We start from the raw sequence: 16,344 nt of genomic DNA, 5'->3' as shown, positions 1-16,344 counted from the left end.
CCAGTCAGAGGATCTCACACCTCAAGAACTTGTATTCAGCTGTTAACCAAAATGTTATATGTTACATCTCTAATACAGAAACCTCATCTCTGCATTTTAGTCATGAAACAGCAATAGTAAAGATACTTGCATATGTATGGTTAATCAGAGTACAAATGATTAAGCAATATTCTCTGATCTTTGGGGAAAACAGCTTGCAGCCAAACTTTCTTTATAAAGTGGTCTTGACAACACAAAAACAATGTTTTAAAATTCAAAGACCTTGAAGAAGGAGACTTCAGAATAAGATTTTGAAACAGCTCGGAATAAAAATTACAAAAAACAACAAAAAACAAACAGAAAAAAAAAATCAAAAAAAAAGAAAAACCTTAATTTGGGGTACAGACAAGGTAAAAGGCTGAAGTGGGAAAACTATTGCAAATGTCTAATGAGTAGCCATTAGGCATATATCTCCCAGAAAATCAAAGGTAGCTTCACCTTCAAGAAGTAATAAATAACATGCAGGGCCTTAATTTTTAGTCGAGGGAATGAAGTGAGACTGTCTAGCTTTGACCTGAATTAAATTAAAATTTAAAAAGGACATCAAAACCAATGGTGAGATCATGAAAGATCTCAGTACAGAAGGCTCACCTTTCTGTTTTGAAACTAGCTAAACTTTGTCTACTTCTTCAGAATAGTTCTGATGAACCTTACATTAACTGCAACAGATAACGGAAGCCTCTGTCAGAATGACTCTTCTCATTCCATTCTTGAAACTGTTGACCCAAAATTTTAACACAGCATAAGAATGAGCAGAGTGTATTAAAAACTGGACTTCCTTTCTCATTGAGATTACATATCCCAGTGAGCTACGTAATGCCTTGTGAACAAAACAAGAGACTAAGTTTTCTGGAAGACTCAATAACTTGTAATAGCTCACGTTCCACGGCATTTAATCATTTATGCTCTGGTAAAAAAAAGAGTTAATAAAACAACTGAGGGGAAACCAATGAAATCAAAAACATTAGAGGAGGCAGAAATGTTTAATCAAGTTAAATAATGTAGAGAAGAAGAAAACAATACCAAATCTATGAATTCCACATAAGATGCACACTGCAAAAAATACTCAGCTTCACTAAAGAGTGACATCTCTAGAGAAGAAGTAGCAAATTACTAGGAGCTTATGTCATTTCAACAATAAAAGCTTATGTGCCTTTAGCCAGTAAAACTCCTACAATTTAAATAAGAAGCTGCAGATATTTGTTTCAGATGTACCCTTGCTGTCCAGGTTGCATTTAAACAAAAGCCCTTTTCCAGGAACTGCTTGCAGTCTTCAGTGAAAATATCACACATATTCTCTAATAAACTGAAATGAAACTGAATTTGACATTTTAGATTATGGACTCCCAAAGAAAGTTCCAAGGTTAAAATTTCAAAACTGCAAGACAAAGGAATGAACTAACTTTTCCCATTCTTTAGAAAGAAGGAGGATTTTGGCAGAGCTCTCCATTTTCTTGAAGCAAAGCACTCTATGATCATACAGCACGGCATCTTTTATTTTTATTTCACATAACTGCTGACAAAACACCAACCAGAATGTTGGAATATTGTTATGTTTAACCAACATTAGAGAGAATAAGATTTGTAGCTCTTGTGTTTACAACTGACCCACAAAGCTTGTATCCTTCATTTTTGGGAAAACAAAACAAAAAAAACCCCTAAGTTGTTTAGAACAGCTTTTCATTTTACAAAGACTCATTTTTTATTTGTCCAACTTAATAAATGTCTCTATGACCTAAACAGGAAATGCTGTTTTATATCAACTACAAAAATATCCAGCAAGCCAAATTTTAGTTACAGTAGATTTTGCTTCCTCTTCTTACAATCTCTATAAGGCTGATAAGTCAGAATATTGATTTCTACTGTAGTCTGCAAATGAATGCAGAATATTGAAATGCTCAACTCAACAAGAGTTTCATCTTACAACCATTTTTCAAATTATTTCTAATTATGATTAACCAAGTGTTTAAGAAAAGTTTATTTCTATCTTCTTTTTAATATACGGGAAAAAACTGATGGAATAGTATTTTTCCAGGCACAGAGATACTACTTCAGCTAATTCTAATTTATGCAGCATGTGCCTAATTTCCTACTTTAACAGTCATACCTTGTTCAATCCATTTGTTTTGCCTGTATTCTGCTAAGATACAAGGACTTCACGTGATGGGCATGTCATTTGCATAACAGTGAATATTATATTCATTCCACAGAAATCTCAAGCAAACATTCTATATTCCAAATGACTTCTAAAACAAAATTATTCAGCATTTGTTGAACTGATTATGTGAAGAACAAATGACGGATGATTTCAAGATAAAATTCAGTGTATAAACATTGTCATCTACGACATTTCACTATGCTAATATCATAAAGGACTGCCAGATTCCATTGCATTCATAATTAGAATGATTACATTGTAATTCAGGGTGTGTTTTTCATAAAGATTAAGAGAATAGTTTTAATAGAACCAAAGCCAGGTGAACCAACTAAGTTTACTTATACAAGACCGATGTCAGTTCAGATGAAGATTTATTTTCCTCTTTCCTACTGCAATTATAAATCTAATCTTACACCTACAACAAAATACTAAAATACTACAAAGAATTTGATCTGCGCAAGAAGCATATGTAAACAAGATTACCCATATACAACAGTAAGGGTAAACTTAATAGAGAGGAGAGGAGAACAGAATACTCCAAGAAAATATATTCTCAAGTTCACAGTATGTTTTAACCATACATCTCTTTTACAATTTTGGTCTGGATTAAATCCAACATTCTGTCTATTTTCAAAAACAATCCATGTTAAATCATAACCTCTGTAATCCAAAATGTTTTTTCTGCAAAGAGACAGTAGTTATTTTAACATTGGGTTATGGTAGACATGACTTTACTTCTTTTGTAATAAATTGCAGATTACACTTTTGGAATGCTTTCAAATTATTTCACACCTTGTGAGTTTGCTTTATTGGACATCTGATACTTTCATGCATGATTTCTTATTTTTGAGCAGCCTCTGTCTATAGGAGAAGCAGGAATATAACAAGAGAGAAGCCTTGCTGTGGAGTTTCAGTATAAATGAAATAAAACAAACGTACCATATTCCATCCTGGGTAGAGATAGTCTGTCCCGATAAATTCAAAATAGTGAGCAAAACCCTCTTTCAACCACACATCCTCCCACCAAACTGGAGTCACAAGGTCACCAAACCACTGCAAAGAAAGTGTAGATAAAAAAATACTTTTAGAAAATCACATTTGCTTATATGTCACTTACACAGAGAAGATTCTTAACAGTTTTAATAAAAGCAGAGGTTTATACCAGCCATTCAGAGGACAAGGAGATTTTTTTTCCATATACTATCGGATTAAGCCTTTTTACAGGATGCACATAAGTTACTTAAATAAAATATTAGAAAAGAATTAGTAAGGGAAAAGAAGCATTGAGGAAAGTATGCACAGCATTGCTTTATTTATCTAAGGTAGATATTCAGCTCAGTTTAAGGAACTAACCCATATAATGAGAGAAAAATATTCCTAGCTTAAGTAAGCTGTTTTAACACCTGGAAACTTTAGTACGTATCATGTCAATATTTAAAAACTGGAAATATAACCTTTCTATTCCAAACCTAAATTTTAGCATTTCCTCCTCTGTAATGTCCATCTGTTAAGATTTACAACAATACTGACATTCATTGGCCAGTTTCCTAAGGAAAGCTGTTTCATGCCACCCTCTCCATCAGTAAAACTCAGACCTCTCAAAACAGGGAGTTTAGCTGGGGTGTAGCCACAAACCTATTAAGGCAGAGGACAAGTACATATCATAAGGATTTTAGCCAAAGACGGGATAATCACTGGAAAGGAATAGGGACAAACAAATACATGAAATCAGGCTTAATCACTTCTACTGCTGACAAATCACACTCTATAAATGACTGTAATGACTCTGGGCAACCTGGAATATCTTAACACAAGTGACAAAAGCAGAAACACACACACACATTATTCTGGAAAGCTATTTCACAGACTCTAAAATCTTTTGTCAAAAAAGAAATTTTTGCTCCTGGAAACAAACTTATTTTTAATGTGATTAGAAAAGAGTCACTAATAATCAACAGAGATGATTCTGAGCTTTCATGTAGCTTCGAACTGATAATAAAAACTAAGGAAGCAAATAAGTATTCCAGAGGAAAGCAACACGTCTGAGGACAGGTGCTGCTGCTGGCACTAGCGAGAGAAAAGAGTGAAGGAACATTGGGTTGGCCAAGTAAGCAGTTTCTTTTCAGGATGATTGGCATATGTGAAGGCTTTGTCCAGCATCTCAGTGAAAGATCTTGCTTCTGAGCACATCTTTGTTGAGGGAGAATAGCGCTCAGGGAGGATCAATGCCATGACTACGATCCTTCATGAAATGAACACAGGAGCTCCAAAGAACGGACCACAGAAAGAGAGATGATCAGATTGCCACACAATGTTCAGAAAATAGGATTTCAAGAAAAAAAGAAACAAAATGCAAAAATGAATGTCAGCAGCAATGAACTGAAGAATTTCAGGATAAAAGAAGGGGTAGGCAAAAGTCACATTCACATGCTAAGTGAAACAAACTTACTGGACAGTTGAACATAGCATAGATAAAGGTTATTAAATTATCTCTCTACAGGACCAAAAGAAACAAAGATCGATCTTAAGAATATTTATCTGAAGAGGTAGAGAACTAATTAAAATCTGTTTATGTTTATAGTGCACAATTTTAAAAGTTAGATTAACGTGTTACCAAAGTAATATGAAAATTATACTTATTCTAGAATATGTTGACTAAATGATTTCTAACGCAAAAAAAAAAAAAAAAGGTTAAACACAACAGCACAGTGTTTATGTCTTGGATTAGAAGAAGACTGCTGAACAGATTAGAAACCAGAAAGTCAGGGTATACTGTGACGATTCAGAGAGCGGTTTAAACAGTAAAACTGTACAAGTTTGTAATACATACTCTTGCAAATATATATATTATATATTTTACTATTATAAAGTTATTTGTTAAAGTAGAACAGTGAAGTCTTTTAAAATTACATTTAAGTCTTTTTTTTTTTTTTTTTTTAAGAAGGAACCCAGCTTTGTCAACTTATCCAAAAAGTGGAAAATATGAATTTTGCTGCATTCCCAATATATGATTGTCACAATCCAGTACTTCATTTATTCCTCTGGGTGATTAATGTGCTTTTTTAGTAATTATTTCATTAAATGCTTTCATTCAATCATTCGGGAGAAAAAAATATTTAACAGGAATTAAAACAGCATATGACACTAGTATGAAAACATAAGGAATTTGCCTAACAAGTCTTGAATATCATAGAGAATATTACTGCTAGAGAAAGCAGTCCCAGAGAATGCAATTAATGAAGACCAATATTCAAGAAGAGCTGCGCTATTATCATCCTAGGTGTTACATGTCTGAAAGGGAAACATTAAGTGAAGTGTTTCATTTAAGTAATTGCTCATTTATTTATTTATTTGTGTGTTTGAAGAGGGACACTATTTGCCCTGAGTGGTTATGATTATTTCTTTTCACTTTCAGAAAGAAAAATGAGCTGAAACATATCGGTTACATAAATTGGTTGTTTCCCTCAGCTATTGTGTTCATCCTGACACAAAAGGCCTTCATTTCAGACACACTGAAAAGATGCTTCTTCCCATCCACATTCCTTACAGATTATTTAAAAAACAAAAACAAACTGTGGCTTACGGATTTTTAATTTTTCTTCTGCATTCACGCATGTTTAACTCAAGTTTTGTGCTCATGGGGAGAACTAACCAAAAATTATGGTGATTAAATTCAAACAACTTTTTCTTCAGAGGCTGAAGGTGGGGCTGATCTGTGATATTCAAATAAAATGGATTGCTACTTTACAAGAATTATTTTAATAAATTATGGTAATTATTTAGAGATATTAACTTAAGATGCTATAAATATGTGTGTATTGACAAATATATCATTTGTGTTCTGGGGCTCAGAGGGAAAGCTTTAATGCAGAAATACTCCACCTTTTGCCAATTATTAATTTTTTAATTAAACACTTGCAGTGTACTAAAACATTCAAGCTATAATGTCAAGCACTACTAGCCTAAAGATGATGAAACTAAAGCTAGCCAGCTGTATTAAATACATCCTTCCTAAAACATGTACCTAAAATAACAATCCAGTCAAGCATTACAAAGTCACCTGTGAAGAAATCAGGTATAAAACTCTCTCTTATGTTCTTTGTACTTTGACGACCACAGAATTGCTTTGTAATTATGCAGTGATGTCTCACTGTTCTAAAAAACGCACTACATGACCAAATGCATATAAAATGCTCAATAGATTTAGGAATTCCAATCTTAAACAGTCACATCTAGTTTACAATCCCAATTCTTAATTTTATCAATTTCTTTGAATCTCGGGTAGACCATTAACAAAATTTTCGCTGTGTTACTGTAAGGGACAAAGGTATCACATGGGGCAGTTTCATACTGTACTAAGATATGCTGTGTATGTATTCAAGTAGAGCTCAAAATCAAGGAGCACTCTATGATGAAACAGGACAACAATATTGTTCTTTTAATAATTACTACAACAACAAAAAATACCATATATTTTAGGGCAGTTCCCTTTCTCTTTGTTGCAAATCTTCATAACTATATATTAAATACAAAGTAAAGCAGTAGATGTGGAATCCAATTTTGGCAATGTCAGCAGAGATTTTCATTAGTCTTTGTTTTTCAGTGTGTGAAAATTAGTGAAGTAGTATGTCTGAACCACCAAAGTTTAGAAGACCAGGCTATGAACAAGAGAATGAAAAATACATTGAATAATTATTAATTAAATAGCAGGGGCAAGACATCTTGGATCAAATCTGGCCTCAGTTCAACATACAGCAAAGATAATACCACTTATGCTCCTGACCTATGTAAGCCAGAGGAAACTGCAGCAGAAAACACTGGCTACAGAATAAGCAATACTGTCTCATCAGTGTTTTGTGGCATATATTTTTGGAGAGCTTCTGTCTTTAAATTTTATTTGTAGTTGAATGATCCATATTTTATGTGTCTCAGTTCTGCAACTAAAAAGTAGAAACAGTATTTCTTCCCTTTGAGTATTAACTACTACATCAATTTGCACAGTAAAATAGCTGAGCACAGCCTTGATATGCATGGTACTAAAACAGAAACTGCAGCAACAAGAATGGAGGAAGATGCTTCTAATTAAATGAGCATTACTGGAAGTAATATGAGAACAGACACCAAGTTTCTCCTCTACACTTTTAAGGTTACTTAAGAGCACACAGCTACTGTAAAATAAACTCAAATACAGTTTTCACCAACATTGATATCCTCCAATATTCCCAAAACAATGTAAGAGAGGCTCAACAAGAATCAGTTTCAATGAGAATCAAACAAATAAACTTTTCAAGGTATCGATGTTATAATTGCCCACAAATTACATATAAATTGCTTTGGAAGGAGAGGAAATTATTTCAGCAGTGGAAAGAATAATTGAAAGAATGGAATGACTACAGAAAAAGGAAGACTTGTGCAGAATGCAAAGAAAAAGTTATCAATCACTGGATTTAAAGGGTTATAGGAAAGGTTCTGAAGGAGTCTGCCAAGACCCTGTAATCAGGAACACAGAACCCTGCAGTAGAAAAAAAAAAACAAACCAAAAAAAAACCTATGTGGCGGAATGTAATACTAACCAGAGCTGGGATATGATGACCTAATATGTGTTTTCCACATCTTATTCCTAAGGCACCATGATTTTTCCTGTGGAACTGGGTGCTACTCTATTGTACAGCACAATAAAGAGCATATAGCAAAATAAGATGATCACACTGAGAACAAGCCAGCAATAACTTTCAATTAAAATGTCATGTTTTAGCTGAGGATTTCATATTCATCTACAGATTTAATGTAAAACATGAATATGAACCAAGCATTATGATTTCCAGGTTCAGCTACCATAACTCTATTATGAAGGCTCCCTTTTATATGGTACTTTTATTTGCAGAAAGTGTTAAGAATATGCATTGCATTTTAAAGAATACTGTGTAAAGTCACAGATGTAAGCCATGCTGATTACACAGTAGGATTTTAACCTCAGGGCTATGATTATGCCTGTTATGAGTGTAAGAAAGGGTTTCCTAACCCTCAAGCGCATTTCTTCAATAACATTTGCATTCAACTCAATATTATTAAACAGTCCTAATGTGTTTAGTTGGAGATAAGATGGAAGAAATGTGAAACAAATTGTAATATGGATTTATTACAACGTGTTCTTATTGATAAAAAGGTTTCTGTACATATAAAGGCTCAATTGTCCACTGTGAGTGAACAGAGGGTTAATATCAAAAAAGGAAAAGGCAAGTGTATGTATATGTGAGACAAGATGAGTAAAGCTATCAAATTAATTTCAGCCAAAGCATTTATTGACATGAACATGCAATTCAATGTAAATCTGCTATGATCGTGCAATAAATTCTTTTCTACAGTTGATCTATTGAACAACACATCGGTTAAAATCATACAGAAGATAAGCAACTTCTTTGCTACTAATTTTCTTCATCCCAATTTCTGACTCTTGCTTGTTTTTGCATTCCAGTTACGTATCTTACAGGTCCTTCTGTTATTTAGACTACACTCACAATAAACACTGTAACTATGCAAATTCATTTTGAGTTTGGAACAGGAACACATGGTTTCTGATGCAAATATGTATCTGAACACGTCTAATACCTGATGACATAGCTCATGTACAATGACCATGGTGACATCCAGCAGGTATGATATAGAAGAAATGCTTGGATCCAGCAGTATCCTTTGCTCCACAAAAACACTCAGTCCCCAGTTCTCCATAGCAGCATAGGGATGTTTAGGCACAGCTAACAGATCTGAAAATAAAGAAGAAATACATTAACTTCCTGTGAAAGATATTTTACTAAACAGCTATTGTAGATAAACCACAAACTATCATTGAAAGCACTTTAAATAACATAAATGTAAAAACAGGACTGTTAATTTCAGTTCTCTACCGTTTCTACTTAGGAAACATTAATAAAATAGCAATTTTTGTTCTTAAATCACTCCCTGTTAATGATTGTTATTTATGTAACAGTATTTAGTATTTTTAATTGAAGAAGTTATCTATATAGAAATTAGATTATTTTAAAGTATATTGATTGTGATTTACTGCTGAGTTCGATGTTACTTCTCATGCTTACTACACCAAAATCAAAGCAGTAACACAGATTCTAACAAAAGCATTGTTCACCTTTTCATTAAAAGTGACTCCTTTATGAACCTTTCAAGACAAATTATATGTAAAGGTAGAACTGAAAAAATCCTGTTTCATAACAACCAGAAAGTTCACAAGCTATTCAGAATCCCCTTGCCAAAACAAGTCATCTTTCAGTATGTAGTACCACTAGCAGCCCCTCTGAGGATGGAGCTGCTGACAGCCCTGTTTCAGTTCCACAGGCTGGAACAATGATGCTAGATGCTATCAAAGATGACTTACTTCAGCTTAGCATCCAGTAAGAGATAAAACAGTATGAAGAAGATGGGAAGATCCTCCATCTTATTAAAAAAAAAAAAAAAAAAAAAAAAATTAGAATTGAGTGCCAGGAAATTTCTCTCAGTGGCAAGAGATTCAAGAAGGCAATATTACAATAGCTATCCAGATGCTAGTAAAATCTTACAGAAGGTGGCTGAAAAGAAACTCAAATTGACCAGCCTGGAAATAAAATTAAACTGACATAACAAATAATCAAATACACCGTGCTTTTCCACAGCAAAGTATCTGAAAGAGGCTCGAAACAGCTTCTAAGTCTACAAGAAACCCAATGCAAATCAGTCAGACTTTTGGAAGCTATACTGCCACGTCAGCATGGTGCTCTTTTCTAGTTGAATTAATTAACCTGGCTTCTTAATTAATTAGCCTGGCTGTGGTACTCCTCTCATGTGGCTATGTTACTTCTGGTTCCAAAGCCAGTTCATTCATAATCAACACAAGCAGACTTAGGTGGTGCCTCACTGCATGGGATGAATGGTCTCTGGATTGACTTCTTCCAAAGAAGTGAAATTCTTACTTACTTAAAGACAGCAATTCTATTACAGCAGACACATCTCCTACGTTTTCCTATTTTGGCTTGCTGATATATGTGGTAGAATTGGCTTTAAGAACAACCTGACAGCAGGAGCTCTACTTCAGGATTCACAGAAAGCAGCCACCAAAATATCAGGAGTAGATAAAAAACTCAGATATATTTCAGTACTGCCAAAAAGGGGAATATTTTCTTCTTTTTTTGCAAGTAGCACAAAAAAAACCCCACAGACCTGAAGTGGAAGCACAAAGAGAGCACAGCCGCTACTTCCAAATACAAAAAAAAACCCTTGAAAATAGCCAAATCGTAGGGACAGACTACAAAGGATTAATAACAAATATTTATATAAAGGCAAACATTAGAACAAGAACCTAATTAAGGAGAGCAAAGCAAAAGTCCAAAGCATGGTGTTCAAGAGGAGACTGCCAGTTAATTCAAAATTACATGCTTTAATTTTCTTCTTCAGTTGAAGCTTGAAACATACTACTTTTATTGAATAACTGCAATTTGTTATTAACAACATGAAAAATTCCTGTCTGCTATACAAAGGAAGGATAAGCATTAAAAGAAGACACAAAGGCTATGGGGTGAAATCGCTAAACTTAATGGCAAATATTCATTAAATTTAAGCAGGGACCTTTCCTATTCTTAGCTCTGTAAAGAAAGCCATAACTTTTCCTGCAGTGATTAAACTTTCATTTAAAAAGTATCTTCAGAAGAACACAGGAAGAATGATTCTAATTTACTCCCAGTTTTCAACTACTCCTTTCACATCAGCAAAGTGATACTGACACAAAACTACCACAAAAGAAAAACTATTTTATACTTGCACTGATTGTTTTGTTTCCTTTCTCTCTTTTGCATTCATTTGAAGTTCTCGGTCTTTCTTGTCAGTCATAGCAGACACATTTTGTTAGTATCTGCCAGTAATAAACTGAAATAACTCTGTAGCACTGGGAAACTGAGGTCTTATGCTGTCCAGGAAAGGAGTTCACGCCCTCCTAAATACAAAGGTATTTAGCTTATTACTGTGTCAGTGTTTATTTCATTGGTAATGATCTGCTGGCTTAGATGGATGCATGGTAGCACTGACATACCAGTAAAACCCTCCAGTCTGATGGATGGCTAACAGCCTTTCAGGCAGACAACAGCAGAGAAATACTCTAAATCACTTTCCTCTTGCACAGGACCACTGCTCTGCAAGCCTTGGCACTCCTTCCACTCTTCAGCTAATGCACTGCAATGCCAAGAAGACGACTTTCTTAATCTCCAGCAACTGACAAACAGGACTCCAAACATACTACAACACGAGAATTCCTTTTCTTCCCATTGTCTCATCTAAAATCAGAATACCCAGTCTTACTGTTAATTTAGAAACAAAATTCTTCAGAGGCTGATCTTGACTGCTCCCCAGATTTCCACCATCTTTAAACAAAATCCCTAATTTGGATCCAAGTCAATCATCCATAACATTATCCAGGGAGCAAAAGTATTTCATTTCAGAGGAACAATGTTTGATGTTCAAGTCTCATCAGAGGATTTCTATTTCCCTCTGCCAACCACAACACTAAAGAACAGAGGAAGGTCTCTGATGATGCTCGAGGTGACAGCCACTAAGGCTTCAAGGTAAGTTTTGAGAAGCAAGATACAAAAGGAAGGGTGATGATGAACATTTTGATGCAAACATTATTCATACACTGTATTGCTCAAAAGCATTCTATACTAACTGCAAATATGTGAACTACTGAATATATAACAGCTTGTGCACATGCTGTATCCAGTTACTCTGCACAGTATTTAATTAAATTCTTTGTAAAGCACTCGTGAATGTTTGATTATGTAGATATTGCAAGGGAAATAGAAGTGCTTGTTATTGCTTGCAGAGAATAATATCCTCATACATCATAAAAGCGTTACTTGAGATTTCCTGATACAGCAGTGCAGTGTCCTCTGCACCACTGGAATAATAGAAGGTTTCCACCTCTTGGCCTTCACAGAGACTAAATACATGACTCTGAAGTAAAAACTAAACAGCTAAAATGAAATCACCACAAAAGCTATCAAAACTGAAAGGCATTGGAACATCACACTAATGTACGATACTGGAACAATTACTGGGATTCAAATTATTCAAATACATACAGATATTTTTGAAATATGCTTCTGTGCGAATCTCATTTTTCAGCAGTTCAGGCTACAAGAACTGTAAATAGCTCAGCAGCTCCTTTTACTTCCAAACATTCAATTAAGGCATCATAACTATGTGAGCTTAAATCAAAATATAATTGTCTGACATTATTAGCAAGTATCATCACAGTGCAAAATAGAAATTAACAATTCATCGCCTAACTTGGTCACAAAGAGAATCTACCTTCAATGTGACTACATATTAATTTAGCATTGGTGCAATTTGAAGATATAACAATGTTTTTTCTCTTTTTCTACTCATTTATAGCATTAAATACCCCAACTGTGAACGTCACTCTAACTTTAAATGAGAGCAGATTTAGAACTGAATATGGTTAAATGCAAAACAAGATGCAACTGTCTCAGAGTACCCTGAATTTGAAGGTTTTTCCTTCACTTCTTCATCTTTTTCACCCTTATCATTCCACTGTGTTTAACCACCTTTGTTTTAAATGTTTGAACACACATCCCTACTACATATAAATATGACTGTGTGCACAAGCACAATTATCCACACGAATGAACATATTTACTAGTAGATATACTGTAATATTCTTCTAGCTGCCCATTGAAATGTAAGCAAGGGATAGATCCCGCAGGACACAGACATAGCATTAAATTTCTTATAATCAAGGAGAAAGGAACAGCAGCTACTGAGGGAAAAAAAAAAAAATAGACAGTAAATATGGGGGGAAAAATAGAAATTTTCTGTTATCACATATGATAAGTAATCCAAATGAATGGAAGAGCCCTAAAACACTGCAATTTAAAACAAGAGCATACAGCAAGAAACTGATTTTCTAACAAACATCTTTACACATTTCCTTAATAAAATTAGGAAGCATACAGAGATGAACTGTTCATTGTGTGAACTCCACGTTTTTCTTTTCTAATCCTCATATTTATTTCAAAATTCAGACTATAAATCTGAATTTACCCACATGCCTCTCAGAATATTGTTTTCACTCCTGTCTTTAGTGAGGCTTTCTTCAACATTTCAAATATAAATCTCTTGAAACTAGGCATTTCATTTTCTTGACAGTGACTTTGACTAATTATTAAGGGAAAGTTTGTCTAGTATCAAGTAATTTTAATCTTGACAAATGAAAATCTCAAGTATGTTTTTGCCCTTTCATAATGCTGCATAATGCAATCAATAGATTTATTAAATCTCCCTAATGGTCTTGTGCAAATGAATGCTGTTGAACAAAAATACAAACTCTTTACTAAAAGTAAAGTTTATATTTAGAGTTTATATTTGTGCTACTCAAGATTCCTTAATCAAAGGCATTTCTTTATTAACAGTAAGTAGAATGTGCTTTTCTGGAACAGAATGCCTTTCAATGATTCAAGGAAATTCAATGATTTTAAAGAAAAAGCCAATAACCAGAAGTGGCAGCATGGGTTAAAAAATCTTTATGCCAAACAGTAGATACTGTAAGGAAATATACAAATTGGTGACTCAGAAAGAACTACTGATAACAGCCCTCACAAGAAACATCAAAATTTGCTACTCAAAAGCTTTCAGTTCTGTACTGTTTTCTTGATATAACAGAGAAAGCAGGTTTTCCTGATATATGTACCTTCACTCCTTTAAAAAGCCTTTAGGGAAAAAGAAGCCATTCCAGGCCTAGACAAAATACTTCTGAAGCCAATAGGGTCTCCATCTGACTTCAACTGCAGAACAAAGCACAGCTAATGGATCTGAATTTGTACTTTGAGACACTCAAAGGAGACTGATTTCAGGCAATACTAAGTATATGTTTTCTGAAAACTAAACAATTTTCATTACCTGACTTTGAGCACTTAGCAGCCGGGTGCCCTAAATTAGCTGTCTTTTTAACTTGTATTTTTATTTAAACTACTACTAAAGAGTATTTTGATACTTTCTCTCTGTACGTGAATTATTCAGACACACAGAAGTTGTAGACCACCTGGATGACAGGTGACATGGGAGCTTTCTGAGTAACACTTCTGTTTTCCCAAATGCTTTTCCTGGCACCGATTTTATCTTCAGGGCTACAGCACTGTTGTCCTTCTGCAAGCATGACACTTAGCAGGCACACGTGGATGTGAGCCTGCAGAGCTAATGCAAAGGTCTAAACCTGCTTGCCATTATTTCAGTCAAATCAAATGGCTTGTTGCAGACCCTGTGGAGAAATCACTGACACACAGCAGTTTATTGCTGGTATTTTTATTGCTTCTTACTGTTGTACAAAGTATTACTTAACATTAAGTGACATAAACAATGGATGGATTTCCAGAGTGGTTGATGTGAATAGCGGATGGTTAATAAAACGTGAATACCAAAGGATCCAAGAGGGAAAAATTATGTGGGAGAGAAGGGAAGAATAAGCAGAAATATAAGAAGAAAACTGCTATTTTTCAAGCAATGGAGCCTTGACTCTGGGTGATGGCTGGTATATAGTTTAAGAAAATAGAATGGAAACCCGTTGATTTTATTTGACATGCATATTATTAAACTGCTTTCAATTTTCATAATCCCAATCTATAGATCATTGCTTTGTTATTTCCAAGTATATCAAATGGTTCACTGTTGAAATGAAATATGAATGCAATAGCCCACTGAGGCTGAATTATGTATCTTCTTGGTTGTATTGATCCCTACATGAACAATGCCTTTCGTCTAAATAATACCTAGACAGATCATTATGAATTGCTGACAAGGACAAAAAAAATATCTTTCATAATATCTTTCATAGTATTCCTAGTTAGGAACAACACTACAGCGTGTTATAGAAACCCTTTTTTCCTCAGCCCGATGTGGGTATTCCAAACTCTTCTCATGCATACACTGGACAAAAAAGTGTTGCACAGAACTAAGACAGACTGAAACGAACCCAGTGTTCTGTTTCCGTAAGTCACAGTTCTAGATACAGAACATATACCATGTAAGAACAGAGAAAATGCATTCTCAACACCAAAATATCTGGAGAGAGGAAAAAATGAGAGTGACTTCTGTTGCCTTCATAAATACCATTTCTAACGTAAATACTAAAAGCACTGACATGATGGAAAATTGCCAACAGCCATTTTCCTAACACCACAGTTAATAGAGCATGAGGACTCCATAGCTGAAAACAACACACTGCTGATTACAGAACACTTACAGTATGAATACTGCTGCACAGAAAATGATCAAGCACCGCTGCTTGACTCTTGTCACTGCAAAACCAAGGTGTAAATACACAGAAAACTCCAGAAATTCCTATTACTTGAGAATTACAATGATGCAAAATAATTTCTTCATCTGCCATAAATGACATAAAACTGCTTTGCATCACAATGATAAGGACCTAGATATATTCATTAGAAACATACTCTGTATACCTAGATTTACTTCTCCTGTTTGCTTCCAAGCAAGACTGTATTCACAGACAATGGGCATGTTTTAACCAAAAAAAAGTATGAATAAGGATTTGTGGAAGATAAGCAGAAGTACTGCATTACCATTGTCTCACAATATCTATCACAATACTCCACTCAGAGTGCAAATTACAGTGTAGCTGATCACATGCACTACATCTGAAGGCAATGTTTTTGTGAATAATGTGTATCATTTCTCTTCTCCTCTCCTCCAGAAGAAGATGAAGTAAGAGTGAACTGACCTGGGACAAAAACTCAAGGATAGCTCCTCAGATACTGATTTTGATCTTGTTGCTTACAGTAAGCTCTAAAATAAAATCCATCTTATATTCCTACACAAATTCTTTAGACAATATATCATCAGGATAGATTTCCACAGTATGAACTACTCTTGCTCTGTGCTTGCCGAATAGTTACAGCTTTAAACATTTTACTAGAAAACTTTCCTTATTAAAGCAAGCACTTATCTACCTACTCGCAGGTTTAATACAAGAATAACTTTCGGTGACATATCACATAAAAACGTCACCCTGAAGACTGAAGAAATACCAGTAACAGAGATAACAATCATCCTGTTCTCATGCAAATCCACACTAT

General features: G+C 34.5%; 1 protein-coding gene across 1 annotated transcript in view; it reads right to left on the bottom strand.

Annotated features, from left to right (window-relative positions):
- The window catches only part of TRHDE (thyrotropin releasing hormone degrading enzyme), a 208,118-nt gene that overhangs the window by 117,021 nt on the left and 74,753 nt on the right, over positions 1-16,344 (bottom strand). The window contains exons 4-5 of the mRNA XM_015855777.2: positions 8,807-8,961; positions 3,137-3,250 (exon numbers count right to left, since the gene is read on the bottom strand). Coding sequence (XP_015711263.1) covers positions 3,137-3,250; positions 8,807-8,961 — 269 coding nt within the window. The remainder of the gene's footprint in view (positions 1-3,136; positions 3,251-8,806; positions 8,962-16,344) is intronic.

The sequence above is a fragment of the Coturnix japonica genome, chromosome 1, assembly GCF_001577835.2.
Source record: "Coturnix japonica isolate 7356 chromosome 1, Coturnix japonica 2.1, whole genome shotgun sequence".
NCBI lineage: Eukaryota > Metazoa > Chordata > Aves > Galliformes > Phasianidae > Coturnix > Coturnix japonica.
Note: the sequence above shows the minus strand (reverse complement) of the source record. Positions and strands in the feature narration are given on the sequence as shown.